Below are 15,213 nucleotides of genomic sequence, written 5' to 3'. Positions count from 1 at the left end.
TCAACATCACTAATCATTGTGATTTGCATAGAGAAATGCAAATCAAAACTACAATGAGGTATCACTTCACACCGGTCAGAATGGCCATCATCAAAAAATCTACAAATAATAAATGCTGGAGAGGGTGTGGAGAAAAGGGAACCCTCCTACACTGTTGGTGGGAATGTAAATTGATACAGCCACTATGGAGAACGGTATGGAGGTTCCTTAAAAAACTAAAAATAGAACTACCATACGACCCAGCAATCCCACTACTGGGCATACACTCTGAGAAAACCATAATTCAAAAAGAGTCATAGGGCTTCCCTGGTGGCGCAGTGGTTGGGAGTCCGCCTGCCGATGCAGGGGACACGGGTTCATGCCCCGGTCCGGGAAGATCCCACATGCCGTGGAGCGGCTGGGCCCGTGAGCCATGGCCGCTGGGCCTGCACGTCCGGAGCCTCTGCTCAGCAATGGGAGAGGCCACAACAGTGAGAGGCCCGCGTACCGCAAAAAAAAAAAAAAAAAAAAAAAAAAGAGTCATGTACCACAATGTTCATTGCAGCTCTATTTACAATAGCCAGGACATGGAAGCAACCTAAGTGTCCATCAACAGATGGATGGATAAAGAAGATGTGGCACATATATACAATGGAATATTACTCAGCCATAGAAAGAAACGAAATTGAGTTATTTGTAGTGAGGTGGATGGACCTAGAGTCTGTCATACAGAGTGAAGTAAGTCAGAAAGAGAAAAACAAATACCATATGCTAACACATATATGTGGAATCTAAAAAAAAATGGTCATGAAGAACCTAGGGGCAAGACGGGAATAAAGACACAGACCTACTAGAGAATGGACTTGAGGATACGGGGAGGGGGAAGGGTAAGCTGGGACAAACTGAGAGAGTGGCATGGACATATATACACTACCAAACGTAAAACAGATAGCTAGTGGGAAGCAGCCGCATAGCACAGGGAGATCAGCTCAGTGCTTTGTGACCACCTAGAGGGGTGGGATAGGGAAGGTGGGAGGGACACGCAAGAGGGAGGGGATATGGGGATATACGTATACCTATAGCTGATTCACTTTGTTATACAGCAGAAACTAACACAACAATGTAAAGCAATTAAACTCCAATAAAGATGTTTTTAAAAAAATGATGTGATTCTCTAAGAACTGAACACATGATGTATGCTAAGGAGCAGGGACAATAAATGTAGAAAAGTTAAGCTGGACCCAGGTTACAGAAGGCTGCGAACAGCCAGCGAGAGCTACCCACAGCAGGGGCTGGTGGGCAGGCAGGGGGTTCGGGCCTTGATGGTCATCCTGTGAAAGAGCAGAACATCAGCCATGGACACCCATCTCCACTCCTTCTGCAGCCAACAGGCCCAGCACAGTGCTTTACAAAGCAGGTTCTAGAAACCACTATTCCACTGATGGAAATGAACACACCACCAACAGAAGTGGTGGGGGAAGCCAGCTTTTCTTATGGTGGGAAGGTTGTCCAACAGTCAAATGATTTGCGGAAACACTGGATTTAAAAAAATAAAACATGTGTCTTCCTTGAAGGATTTTTCAGCACTTTTGGCATCCCAGCGGGCACCATAAGATCCAAGAAGGGAGTGAAGGACGCAGCATTTCCCAAACATGTGACCAAGACATCCTTCTCCTGGGGGCACACCTCCAGGGACTCATGTTCCCTGGGCCTAGGACACACTTGGACAAAAAATGGCCTCACTTGAGTGCCCCCGAGAGGCTGTGTTTGACCACCCAGAAACTTAGAACATATATCCCTGCTGCTTGCCAGTGTACAAGGTTAAGAAAAACAGGCAGCTCAGATGACCAAGAGGAAGCAGGGGTCAGGGGAGAAGGCTCTCCTCTTACTGTTTTCTCAAAAAAACATGAACTGCTGTTATTTCTTCCAAACCTGATTATAAGTGCAATGACTGCTCAGTGTGGAAAATTTAGACACTTTAAGAAGTATGACATGAAAACTTTTAAAAGCAATAGCTCACCTGGTAATTATGGACTTCAGGATTTGTTTTAGAGCTAAAAAAAAAGAAAAGAAAAATTGTAAAACAGGTTGTAAAGCGGCATTATTACTGATTTATTTAATAGTTGTAAACTAATCCTAGGTGCTAGCTACTCTGTTAGCAACTTTTACAAATACTATTTCTTTTTGGTTACTAGCAACTTAAATGAACATATAACTGGGGAAACCAAACAGCAGCCCTCATTCGTCACTTTAGAGTTCACAAATAGAAACATGTAGGTAATATTCCAGACCCGTGCTTATAATGTTATATTTTGGTGGCAAAAAGGAGGTCCTTTCAGTTGGGCAAACTAAATAATTTTAGCTCCCATTCCAGGCCTGCCCTGGCATTGCTGGGTGGCCCATGGTACCGGGCAGCTCCAGTGATGCCCAGGGCTTTCTCCAGCTCAAGGGAGGGCCACCAGCCACTTCTGAGCATACACCACTGTGGGTCCCACCGCTCTCAACAATGCTGCCATGACGTGGCCACCACTCTGGAATGTTCATTCCACATAAGGCTCTGTACTGGGAACTTCGCATCTGTTATTATTTAATCCACACAACAAGGCTATGAGGTCAATAAATGTTACCACCTCATTTTATAGATAAAGGAACGGTTGCCTAACAGAGAAGTCAGGACACTCGCTAGCTAGTCCATGGCTGCACCGTGACCGGAATTGACATTTGCAAAACCCCTAGGCCAGTATCCTTTCCGCCAAGCCACGCTGGCTGTCTGAGAACCTGCAGAAAGGTTCCAGGCTCCTCATGCATGATCCTATTTTGATGGAATCTGAAGTATAACTACTCTGGTCAAAAGTATGGGTGGAGACGGTTGGCGCAAAACACAATGTATTTAATATGCAAGCTCGGCATCTGCCAGAAAGACCACAGACCAACCCAGCACCATCATCGGGCTCGGCTGCTAGGGTGGCGTGTTCAAAATCAAGGTTTACTGCTCCTCCAGAAATGAGAGGAAAACATTTCATGGTTATGAGCCTTGCTTAGGGTCTAAATAACCCTGTGTTCCAGTGTTCTTAGAGGGCCAGTGCACAGAGCCAGGTTCTGGGCCAGATTCACCCCCGGCTGCATTTCACCAGGAGGGCGAAGTGTTCTGCAAGGTGCTATTTTCCTGGCATCACCTCTGCGCCCAGAGCACAGTTTCGTCCCCGGCTCCCATAGAAATCCTCCCCACCCCCAGGACCCCACAGGCTATGAAGAGCAACTGAACAGCTGCGAACAGTGGTTATTAGCTCATTTGTTCCTAAAGGGTATATTTACTGGGTGGTTTTTTGTGGGTGTGGTGGAGGTTTGTTGTTTTAGTTTATTTTGGTTCTCAATATATATAATCTCTCCTAGACGCTAAGAGGAAAATGTAATTTTATTAGGGGAAAACAAACAAGCAAAAGAATCACTTCCTTAGAGAGCAAAGGAAAGAAACGTAACTCACAAGCCCCTGAGAATTAAAAACAAGACATGCTGACAGGCATACTTTCAGCAACCCAGACGGAAGAGCCAGACATCTGACGCCCAGCGAATGGCACTGCAAGCAGCGTCTGCCATCAGAGGGCCAGGCTGAGCTTCCAGCCGTGATACAACGGCCAGCTACGTTCTCCAGAACCTCGGGGTCCTTGGAGGTGTCTTGGGGGCTGCCTGTGGGATGCGGGGGGTGGGTGAGCAGCAGGTGCCAGCCCTGCCCTCCCTGCTCGGTGTCACCCAGAGCAGTCCCGCTTTGGTCTGTTCTCTGTACTGGGCTTCCATGGCAGGTTTCTCCTAGTGGGCCAAAATCAAAAGCTACAAAATTTCGAAAAGCACTTGATCTAGCCCGACCTCTTTGTTTTCAGATGAGAAAAAGGCCGCCCCAGAGCTGACTTAAGAGAAATGCCAGGGCTGGGCGGGAGGCCTCCTGATGCCTCATCTCTAACCCACTCCTCCACACGCCGCACTCTACCAACTGCCCAGGGCGTACAGCGCACCAAGATAGGCTGGCCTCAAAGACCACCCTCCCCGGTAGCCTGAGACCTGTGCCTGGGATGACCAGAGACTAACCAGATGGGGCTACCAGTGGCTGGAGCTTGGACACAAGGGCCAGAACAATTACATAGTCTGGGATTCTCTAGCATGACAGCTGTCCACTGAGGTCGAAACTCACATAAGAAAACAACCGTTTCAGGGAGAGAAAGAGAAGTACACACCAGGTGGGACAGTGTCCTCTTGGGCAGCACACGAGACTCACCTGGGAGCTTTAAAACCACAGATGCCCAGGTCCTCACCCGGAGACTGATTCGATTAGCCTGGGGTGTGGCCTGGCTGAGGGTTTCAAAGCTCAACAGGTGATTCCAATGTCCAGGAAAGATCAAGGCCACCTGTGCTGGAGAAGGGGGTGGCCAACCACGCCCCATGGGCCGAACCTGGCCCACCTGCTTTTGTGAGTAAAGTTTAATCAGAACACGCCAGGAGCCGTTCATTTACATACTGTCTATGCTGCTTTCATGCTCCGGGGGCAGAGTGGAATGGTCCTGAGAGAGACAGCAGAGCCTGCGATGTCTAAAATATTTACGACCAGGCACTTTACAGAAAAAGTTTGTTGACACCGGTGCTAGAGTTTCAGTCTTGTGACAAGTTCTCTTCCTACAGGAATTTCACTGGGTGTTGATAAAGGTCTTCTACGTTGTATGACATGAAACCCGCACGTCACTGAGCGGATCCAGTTTTTGTTCTCGGGGAGCTTTTGCTCAAGAGCACGGCCTTTCTTTCCCATCACTGCCTGCAGTGCCGTTAGCACACTGGGCCACACACATTCCTATCACCTTTATCACCCACTGTTACAATACACAAAGCACAAAGCCACTCAAACAAAGCATCTGTGTTTTCCAAAAAAACAAACTGTCTTGGAACATTCTACTGTGTACTTATTGAAAGCCAGGCGGACGGTATAGCCAGGCAACAGAAAAAGGGGGTGGAGAGGAAACCATCAGGTGCTTCACTCTGTGATTTAACTGTATTAAGGAAAAAGTCAACATTGCAAACAAATACAGTAATTCGAGAGCAGAGCCATACCCGGACTCTGGGGGCGCTTACCAGAACTGAGCTGCTATCATCGGGTTGCTTGCTTTAAGGGAAAAACAGAAAAGTATGACACCTTAGAGAGCTTTACCACTTTTTACCATTTTTACCACTTGTTACCAATGCTCAGGTTAGAGGTTCCTGTGATCTCAGAGCAGTCCCAACCCCAGGAGGCAGAATCTTCATCTTGGCTACCTCTCCTTTCTGGAGGAAAAGTAAATCACCTCCCGCTGTGCCCCACCCTCCAATTCACTCAGAACATGCTCACTGAGCTAGTTCCCAGGGCCAGGAGTCCTAGGAGGCAGAGACAGACAGTCCCTGCTCTCAAGGAGCTCACAGTCTTGACACAGACAGAGACAGAGGCGTGAAAGATCGAAGACAGGCTGAAATACAAGCAGTAACCTGTGCAGGGGAGCTCGGGGCAGACACCTCTGACTGGGTTCGGGGTGTGAGTCTGCGGAAGGGGCCATGGACAGAGGTAGAGCTTGTGTACCTAGACACCATTTCGTTTTTTGAAAAATGGAGCATGGAAAATCATTAATGGTTTCACAAAGATGCTGGAACTCTGGCTGGAGAAAATGTCAGTAAAATAAAGGAGGGAAAGAGGATGAAGACCAGGAAGGGAAGTGGAGGAGAAGCACGGAACCTGGAGTCTGGGAGAGCTCTAAGGCCACCTTGGGGCATCAAGCACCCTCCCCTCGGCAGCAGCCATACCGCGGCGCCTTTCCCTTTGTGCCTGACCACCTCCAAGGACTGGGCGCTCACTCTGTAAAGAGGGGGCACTATCTTTGGACGGCCCCACCAGCAAGTTCTTCCTTCGACCGGGGTGTCTCTGGGCAACTTTGACCCAACTGGCTACGTGCACAAGCATAATAATGCTCACCAGGGAGGTGAACACAGCCCTTGGGACAGAGAGCTTTCTCATCCCCCCACACCCCGGCCCCGCCCCATCACTCATCACTCCCAGTTCCTGCAACCAATCACCCTTCACGGACCTGTCACCCTCCCTGGACCCAGCCCCACCCTCTCAACCTCTGGTCTTTCTTGAAAGTGAGGCCACATTCCTTGGGCTCTGGGCAATTTTTTCCCCACGAAAGCAGCCAAGAATGGCTTTGGAGAGTTTCTGGCTGCCGCGCTATTATACCGTTGGTTCCAAAAGGAAGGAAACAGTGGGGAACACAAGGTTAAAGATTCTAGATGGGAAAGCACAGGTGCCAGGTCCCACAAAGGCCCACTAAGTCATACAAGAAAAAAAAGTTATACAAGAAAAACATATGAAATGGCCAGTACAATGATATATGGGAGGGAACAAGAGTGGGGTGGGGAGGTGCAGAGGTCCTGCTATAAAAGAACAAGATAGTCCTGAATGGAGGAGCAATCAAGTGTGGACAAAGGAGAGCTAGGAGATGGGATCTGGAGGCCGGGTTTAAACAGAAACGGGCCCGGCTTGCTCATCTGCTGACTGAACCTGTAACTGGGTACCAGGCCTCATGCAGGTGTGAAGCCACAGTAGTAAATGACAGACAAAGCTCGGGGAGTTCGGGAAAGGGGTGGGGTGGGGAGGGCAAGCATCCTGGGGCCTGGCTAAATTCAAGGACACGATGTGCTTGGATTGACTCTGGGCCCCGAGTCCAGTCTTTAATTAGTTCTGGTTCTGCTCTTAAGTGGTCAGAATTCTGATTAGCGCAAGAATGATGTCCCCAATTGAAACTGGAAGATGGAGGGGAGAAGGGACTGTTCTTCCCTTCGAGACATGTCATCATCTTCCACGGGCAAGAAACATGTTTACCTATGATATCCCTAAGGTCCCAGGCCCCACAGAAGCAAAGAGGTACAAGAAAAGAAATATGGAAAAGGGGGAGAAGGAAATGAACACATCCAATGGGAAAGACTAAAGACAGCTGGATGGTGAGAGTAGCCTGATTCCCACCAAGAGAAGCCCACTGGGGTTTTGTCAAAAGCTTCAGAATGACAGAGAACAGCAGACAGTTCCTTCACAAACCACTTCGCCAAACTCCTTGGGGCTTATTAACCAACTTAACCGTGATGTAAAATTCCAAGACAGAATGAAAAGCGCACCACCTTTGAATGTCGAATGTCTCCGGGACGGATAGCGTTTACTAGGCTTCCTCTCGAAGGTGCTGGTTCTCCGTAACCTGGCGCCATGTGTAGCCTGGTATTCCGTCCGGCCACTGGAAAGCAAACATTTCACTGCATGCTACCAATATCAGAATGTCAGTACATTATACGTATTTGGAAGTGAACTTTTATTTCCAAGAGCTCCAATGTAAATTTCAACTTATCTCAAACTCGTTTGGCAAAGACACACACTAAATTTAGCCTTCCGCTTGAAAATAAAATCACTGTTGCCAAATCCAGGCTGTATTATATTTCCGCCAAAGGACAAAACCTGCAATTTAGGTACCAGCCACTTGACTGCACAAAGCAAGCAGGTCTGAGTACTTGGAATATTTGACTAAGAGAACACTGATTCACACATAAAATACCTTTCCTAAAACGTATTAGGTAGACATTTAACTCTTTTAAAAGGCTGTTATCAATGACCACTTAACTAAACCTTGGCTTTCCCTGCTATGCCAAGAAAAACACTGCTGCTTTCACCAAGGCTCTCCATCAACCCAACGTCCAGCTACAGCTTCCAGGAGGCAATGCTGTCTTTGTCTGATCTATCACTGCCTCATTCCAGCCACCCTCAGCTTATGATTTATCACATGGAAGGAGCCACTTGCCACCTGCTTTGACTGCCTCCAAGGGGCAAACTCATCTCCAAACTCCCTTCCTTCTCACGCTGGGCTGGACCAAGTCCCACGGGAAACCCTGCCTGGGCAACCTCAACAGTGCGGTCCTGCTCACTTGGAGCACAGCAGACGTCAGCACACCGTGCAACGTCTCTGCCAGGCTTCGCAGTTATGACATCTTCCTTCCGTCCTTCCTTCGCAGGACCCATGAGTCGATTCTTTCTCAGAAAGGACTCGGTCCCCCCCACTCCCCTCTGCAGCATTTAAAAAGACATTCAAACCAAGCGATTCTTTAAACACAAGTGCACAGACATTTCCGTGCACAGCAGAAAAATGTGAAATGAACAAATCGTTTGGCATCTTAAATAGAGTTCAAGGACATGCCATGTGTGAGAAGAGGTTATGAAACCATGTGAAGTTTTAGATCTTGTAACAGCAATTCTCAGATCTGTAAACACGCCTCAGGAATCGACCCTGGGAGTGCATTTAAAATGCACATTCCCAGGCCTTATTCATACAGCCACACGTGAGCCCCCATAGATTCTGATTACAAAGGCCTGAGATGTAGGTCCTAAATCCTCATTTTAAAAAAACACCCAGGGAGTTCTCGTGCACTTTGAGAGACATGGTCTTAGAAACGTAAGTAGAAATATATCGGAATAAACCTCTCTTTCTTCAGGGTGTTTTCAGATTCAAATATTCCTGAGCCCAGCCTGGGTCACTCACACACACAGTGACATCCGCTCTCATTCTTAATTGTCACCAAATTTCTTGATGTTGGCGTGTGACAGGCGATAGAGTAGTGGTTGAAATATAAGACATAAGACCCAGACAGCCTGGGGTTGAATCTCAGCTCTACCACTGACTGGCTGTGACTTTGGACAGATTCTATACCCGCCCCCGGACCTAGTTCCCTTATTTGTACAATGGGTATAATCTGAGGACCCATCTCATTGAGGCCATGGGGAGGATTACGAGTTGGTACATGAAAAGCCCTAGGGCAGTGTGGTCGACAGAGCTTTCCAAAACGACACTCACGTTCTACATCAGCACGGCCCAAGGTGGCAGCCACCCATCTCACTTGTACCGGGCACCTGAAGCGTGGTTAGTGAGACCAAGGAGCCACATTTTTAAATGTACTGAACGTGAATTAATTTAGATAGCCACACGTAGCTCGCACCTACTGTATTAGACAGCACAGTTCCAGCTAAATGTCAGCTGTTAATAATTTTGTGATTATTAGCTTCATCGTATCCGTGAGGATGCGGAGGCTAGAAGAGCTCCGGCGACTCCACGAAAGGTCAGATGCTAAGAAAGAAGCAGGGGCAGGACGTCCAACCCAAGCCTCCAGATGCAGGTCCACTGCTCCTTTCACCAAAACATCACGGCTCCCCTCCTTCAAGACACATGACCGTGTTGTAAAGACGGTGCCTACCTGAACCTGAAGCGAGAGCCCAGTCTGATAAAGTCCGATCTGTTGGACTTGCTGTTTCCCGGCGTCCGCAGCCGGAAGAAGGCATGGTGCTCCACGGCGCACTTCCACAGATGCTTGCAGGTCCGGGCGCTGTCCAGGCGGAACACGAACGTGTGCTCCTGTTCCCGGCCCTCGGAGGTGAAGCACGGGGGTCCCGGTGAGCAGGGATTTGTAACACTGACTCAGGATGACTCACAGCAAGGCGGAGGGACGGAGGCAAGGCTTACCTGGTCATCGTCCTCCACCACCACCAGCGTCAATTTGCTCTTTTTAAAATCCATTTTGGTAATTTTGGGCCTGGCCAGAAAGAAAGCATTTTCAAAGCACAGTCTGCAGCAGCGCCGTCTACCCATCACACCGCCGTTTCCTTTCTACCGTTTAAGCTCAGATTTGCTCAAGGAATCACTCATTCACGTTAAGTGTGATTATCCAGAAGCGCCACTGCCATTTGTCAGACACCCACAAATGCAAGAGTACGTGTGTTTTAAAAATGAATCTGGGTGTTGCAAATATCCCTCGACAATCACCCATCACATATAATTCCACCACAAAATAGGAAAAGACATTTTTAATATAGGACAAAACTAAATTACCAAAAGAATAAGCCTATTTTGTTAGCTCCTTCAAAGATTAAAATGCCTGTCGGGGTCAGTCCAAGAGAATATTCACAGCCATCTCTTCCCTACAAATAAACGAAGGCACAGTCGGTAGAGGGTTCTAACAGGTCGTCACAGAGCAGAATGCAAAACAGTTTCCTCACCACGTTACTTAGTTTGCACATTGTTTACACGTTTTTCAGTCACCGGGAAAACCAATTACTTAAACGCACACGGTTCTTACCCTGACAACGTGCATGTCTACCCCATACATTTCCAGCCACTTCGCTTTATTCAGATAGGAGAGTTCCGCCTGGGCAGGGCTCTTTCCCCTTAGAAAAACCAACGAGACACATGTGAACTGCAACGCGTACACCCACACAAGCCTGAAGGGCACGGCCACATGAAGGGGTGCTTGGGGCAATTAAAGGGATGAGGGCTACCGATTTACATCAACATGACACGACCTCCAAGAACAGACTGTTCACTGAGCGGAAAGAGGACAGAGCAGGGCTTCTAATAGGAACGCTTAGGGAGACGCCTCTGTGTGTGTAGATTCGTGCATGCGTGCGCGAAGGAGAAAGGCTGGAAGGATACACAGCCGGCTGCTCACCGCGGCTTCGTGCAGGAGGGAGCGTGGGTGGGGTGTGACAGGGACTGGGGCGAGACTCTACGCCCGCCCGCCCGTTTCTACGTTGTTGTTTCAATGGGATACGAGAATGTGCTACTGTCACCTTCCATCTGCAAAGGAGCCAGAATGGCTGCGGGACCACGGGAAACCATGCTCGGTTTCTGAGTCAAGAGTGACTGGGCACAGGCAGCGTTTGGGGAAGATGGGCCGGGCGGGAGGAGAGGCGGTGGCCCTGTTATCCAGGCATAAAACTGCTAGACTAGGGTGACTAAGGGAGGAAAGAGGACAAAGCAAGAGAGAAGTGGCAGGGCTGGATTTAGCTGTGGTGACCACGTGTCCTGAAATACAACTCTGTACAACACATGGTCTCAAACATGAGTGTCCCTGTAAGCAACCCCAGGACACATTTCTAAAGGGTTTGCCCTAGCAGTCCAGGCCACGGACACAGCCCCAGGTGTGTGGGACCGGGTGGGTCAAGGCAGCACCCCTCTGCCTTGGTTAGGAGGCCGGGATGGCCATGGCGTCCCTGGCTATGCGACGAGCAAATCGGGACCAGGCCCTGTACTTCAGAGGAAGAAACAGGAGTATGGCTTGGTTTTTACTGTACATCTCTGGAAAGAGAGATGTCCTGTGGGCCTTTCAAAAACAGGACTGAAGCATGGGAGGGAAAGAAGTGAAGAGCTGGAGCTGCGATTTTATAGTCATCAACAGAGCCACTCTGCTGTGAGATAAAAGAGTCTGACAAATGCTTACAAATGACCAAATGCATACATCAGAATGTTAGATGGTAGCATCAAGGTACCTGTACTCTTTCCATCTCTGGAAGATATCAAATTCCATCGCTTCTGTCTGATTTGGAATGAACCGAAACTCAGACACAAGCTCTGGTGTATGTTCTGGAAGCTCGCACTCCCCAAGCTCGGCTGCAGGTTTCATAAAAGGGAGAAAACAGGAGACAGTGAATGCTTTTGGTTATTGCAGCACCAGGTCCAAAGGCACTTTGCCTACTGTAAACAGCACAGGTACCCCCTCCTGTATAACCAACTCCCCGCTTTCAGGAGGACTTAACTCCCACTCGGTCCCCACATGTACGTTCAGAGTTCCCATGAATCACTCCAGTGTGCTCCCCACTGGGCCATACACCATCATCTCAGTTATGACCGTCCCTCTCTCGACTATTTCTCTGGCCCAGGGAGGCCCTGATTACATTTCCCCCACAAAATTGTAGTGCCTGAATTTGCAATAAAAGGCAACTGCAGGCAATGGGGACCCACCCAGAAACATCCATGTAACAAGGCTCTCGTCAAGGGTAGGTCTGAACAGCACTCCAGAGTCTGCAGTGCTGGAGAGGACCAATCAAGAATTCGGTATAGGCAGAAATCAGGGAGAAAAAATCAGGCAGGAGGGAGAAGGAAGGAGTGAGGAGTGAGGGAGGAGGGGGTGAGAAGGCCCCGGGAGCAACTGCGGCAACTCAGGCAGAAGCTGGGAGGGAGCCGGCTGTGCAGAAAGGAGCAGCGGCCACGCAGGCGATCCCAGCAAAAAGCCCGAAGCCGCCGCTTGGTCCTGGCTCTTGCCCAGTGCCCCTGGGAATGCAGGGCCCGAGGACACAGGGGGCCCATTCCTCCAGGACATGAATGAGAAAGCTCACTGTCTCCACTCCCCCCACCCTGGCAGTGCAGGAGGCAGACCTCAGAAGGAAAAGGAATCCTCCAGGGGTTCCTCTGTACCTTGTTTGCTATGAACTCTAATTACCTCTGATACCTTGCCGCACAAAGTGTGGTCCGCAGACCAGCGGCGTGGGCCTGCTCACCATGCACAATCGCAGGCCCCACCCTGGATCTGCTGGAGCAAACCCACCACGTCCCCAGGAGGGTGGTGCACACGTTACTTTGAAAAGCACTGGTTTTCGAATGCGCCAGAATTGCCTGGAGGGCTCGTTCGAACACACGTTGCTGGTCCCCATCCCCGGAGGTTCTAAATCCATAGGTCTGGAATAAGGCCTGAAAACTTGCATTTCTAACAAGTTCCCAGGGGATGCTGACGCAGCCGATGCAGTATGTTCCCAGGGAACACACTCTGAGAATCACTGCTTAACACGACATCCCACCGACCAGCCAGCAAATGACCGAACACCCCCAGTGACAGCAACTCACTATGGACCCAGCAGCCCTTTCCAGTGGCTTCTGAGCCCCAATCCCAGAGCCCACCTTTCAGGAAAGGGACTCCAGCTGGCTCGCAGGAGAAGAGGTTAAAATGTTCCTGTCCACACAGAGGAAGCGGCAATACCATTCTCGGAGGGGTGGTGGGAGGACTGCAGGAGACGGTGTCTGACACAGGGCGGGGACCTAGTGACTGTCCCCTCACCTGACTGCAGCCCCTCACCTGCAGCTCTCAACTGGACGGCACCCCTGATACCACCAGGTGGTCTGGGTCAGGATGTGCAGCTGCTTGGCGCCTTGGGCAAAGTCACAGATGAAGATGGTGACATATTTGCCCAGAAAAGGTGAGGGCTGGGCTCCCAAGGCTGGGGGCCACGACTGACCTCTGACCAAGATGTCACCCTGAAGCTAGGGACCTAGCAAAGCTAGAAGGGCAGTCTGGGAAGAGATCTCCTGGATGTGAACCACATTGCACCCAAGGGCCAAAGTGAGCCCTGTGTTTACTGGTGTGTCTGCACAAGACTGGGTTAATTGTGCATCTGACATCATCAAGCACAGGAGGGAGAAGCCAATGACGAGGTTCCCCCGAGACCAGGCAAAGGGGACACTTTGCTGCCTGCCTTCCAAGAACCTGCCGGCAAGAGGACACTTTGCTCAGTCTTTGAACTCTGCAGCCAGAGTCCCAGCTGTGAAGGGTGTGGGGCGTGGTGGAAACAGCTCAGAGGCAGGAGGGCTTGACTACCAACTTGACCATATACTTACTACCTGTGTGACCTGGGCAAGTCACTTCACTGTCCTGGGTCTCTGATGCCTTATCCACAAAAGGGAAACTGACAAAGATGAAACAAGATCATGGACACACAACAAATGACTATCCCATTCTTCTCCTCCCTTCTTCTTCTTTGTGCCTGAAATAATTCCCAAAGCAACCATAAAATTAGTTCTCAAAGAGCAGAGCCTCCAAGCAGGGCCACTGCAACACAACTCATGAGGCATCAATTCAAGGACAACTGCCGCAAGACACGTATTCAAGGCTCAAGCACGGGAAGAAGTACACAAGCTTTCACTGTGCAAACCCACAGAGGCTCTTAGCGATCATAGTCCAAGGCAAACCGGCTTCTTTGCGGCTGAACTAGAAGCATTTACTGATGGGCTGGGGGGAGGAGGGGACACGGAGAGACAATGTGACAAAAACTTCCCCATTTCTGTGTCCACATCTTCAGTTTGTCTTTGTACCTGACATAATGACTGCATCTTAAATTACACTAATGTTGTGGTTCCAACTCAGACAGGTAATTTCTCCAAGAAGGGTTCAAATGACAGCTGGTATTCTTGTCTGCCTCGGCGGCAGGGCAAGGCAAATGGCTCTCCTAGAGCTGGGTGATGCCTTCACCACTTGGGGGCAAGCAGAGTGGTGACCTCTGTGCCTCATCGTCGTCTAATCATTTAGGACGTGTGCCAATGGCCTTAGGAAGAACCTCTCCGGTGGACTGACGGCCCCAGGTCTGACATGGATGCTTTCATCCCATTAATTGCACCCTGCCACCTACTGCTGGGCCACCAAGCCTGACAGTATGACCTCCTGGCAGCTCAGAAACTCTAGGGTGGATGCAACTTGGCAAGCTGGTGAAATACAGATTGGTCAAAGTGGACAGTCCATTTCCAAGTTCCCCAAGCCACTGCACATCGTTATGGCACTTTTACCATAAGGACCACTGTATCAGGAAAATATGGATGTGAAGCGCTTAGCATTGTATTTAGCACAGACGGTTACCTCCAACACAAGTACCTTCAGACCACATGGGCAGACTGCCCTTCAGCCAAAGTCCATTGGGTGGGGGGGGCGGGGCTCTTCAATTTCATTCTGCACTTACTGAGCACCTATTATATGCCAAGTCCCCACTAGATAATAAGCACTAAAGTGGTAGATGGACCTAGAGTCTGTCATACACAGTGAAGTAAGTCAGAAAGAGAAAAACAAATACAGCATGTTAACGCATATATATGGAATCTAAAAAAAAAAAAATGGTTCTGAAGAACCTAGGGGCAGGACAGGAATAAAGGTGCAGACGTAGAGAATGGACTTGAGGACATGGGGCGGGGTTGGGGGTGGAAGGGTAAGCTGGGACGAAGTGAAAGAATAGCATGGACATATATACACTACCAAATGTAAAATAGATAGCTAGTGGGAAGCAGCTGCATCGCACAGGGAGATCAGCTCGGTGCTCTGTGACCACCTAGAGGGGTGGAATAGGGAGGGTGGGAGGGAGACGCAAGAGGGAGGGGATATGGGGATATATGTATACATATAGCTGATTCACTTTGTTATACAGCAGCAACTAACAAAACAACGTAAAGCAATTATACTCCAATAAAGATGTAAATATATATATATATATATATGTATATATATAAATGAAAAAAAATAAGCAGTAAAGGTGACTAAGGAATGGAAGTATCAGGGAATGGGAGTAACCTGGTCACTAAAAACCTTCTTTATAAGTACAAACATGAC

At 49.2% G+C, this 15,213-nt stretch overlaps 1 protein-coding gene across 3 annotated transcripts in view; it reads right to left on the bottom strand.

Annotated features, from left to right (window-relative positions):
• The window catches only part of EPB41L4B (erythrocyte membrane protein band 4.1 like 4B), a 143,663-nt gene that overhangs the window by 68,933 nt on the left and 59,517 nt on the right, over nucleotides 1-15,213 (bottom strand). For all 3 annotated transcript variants that reach the window (XM_060014360.1, XM_060014359.1, XM_060014361.1), the window contains exons 7-14: nucleotides 11,342-11,462; nucleotides 10,153-10,240; nucleotides 9,906-9,994; nucleotides 9,540-9,609; nucleotides 9,274-9,443; nucleotides 7,162-7,271; nucleotides 5,095-5,125; nucleotides 2,000-2,033 (exon numbers count right to left, since the gene is read on the bottom strand). In XM_060014360.1, the coding sequence (XP_059870343.1) occupies nucleotides 2,000-2,033; nucleotides 5,095-5,125; nucleotides 7,162-7,271; nucleotides 9,274-9,443; nucleotides 9,540-9,609; nucleotides 9,906-9,994; nucleotides 10,153-10,240; nucleotides 11,342-11,462 (713 nt within the window). The remainder of the gene's footprint in view (nucleotides 1-1,999; nucleotides 2,034-5,094; nucleotides 5,126-7,161; nucleotides 7,272-9,273; nucleotides 9,444-9,539; nucleotides 9,610-9,905; nucleotides 9,995-10,152; nucleotides 10,241-11,341; nucleotides 11,463-15,213) is intronic.

Source organism: Delphinus delphis, chromosome 6 (assembly GCF_949987515.2).
Source record: "Delphinus delphis chromosome 6, mDelDel1.2, whole genome shotgun sequence".
In the NCBI taxonomy this organism is placed as follows: domain Eukaryota; kingdom Metazoa; phylum Chordata; class Mammalia; order Artiodactyla; family Delphinidae; genus Delphinus; species Delphinus delphis.
Note: the sequence above shows the minus strand (reverse complement) of the source record. Positions and strands in the feature narration are given on the sequence as shown.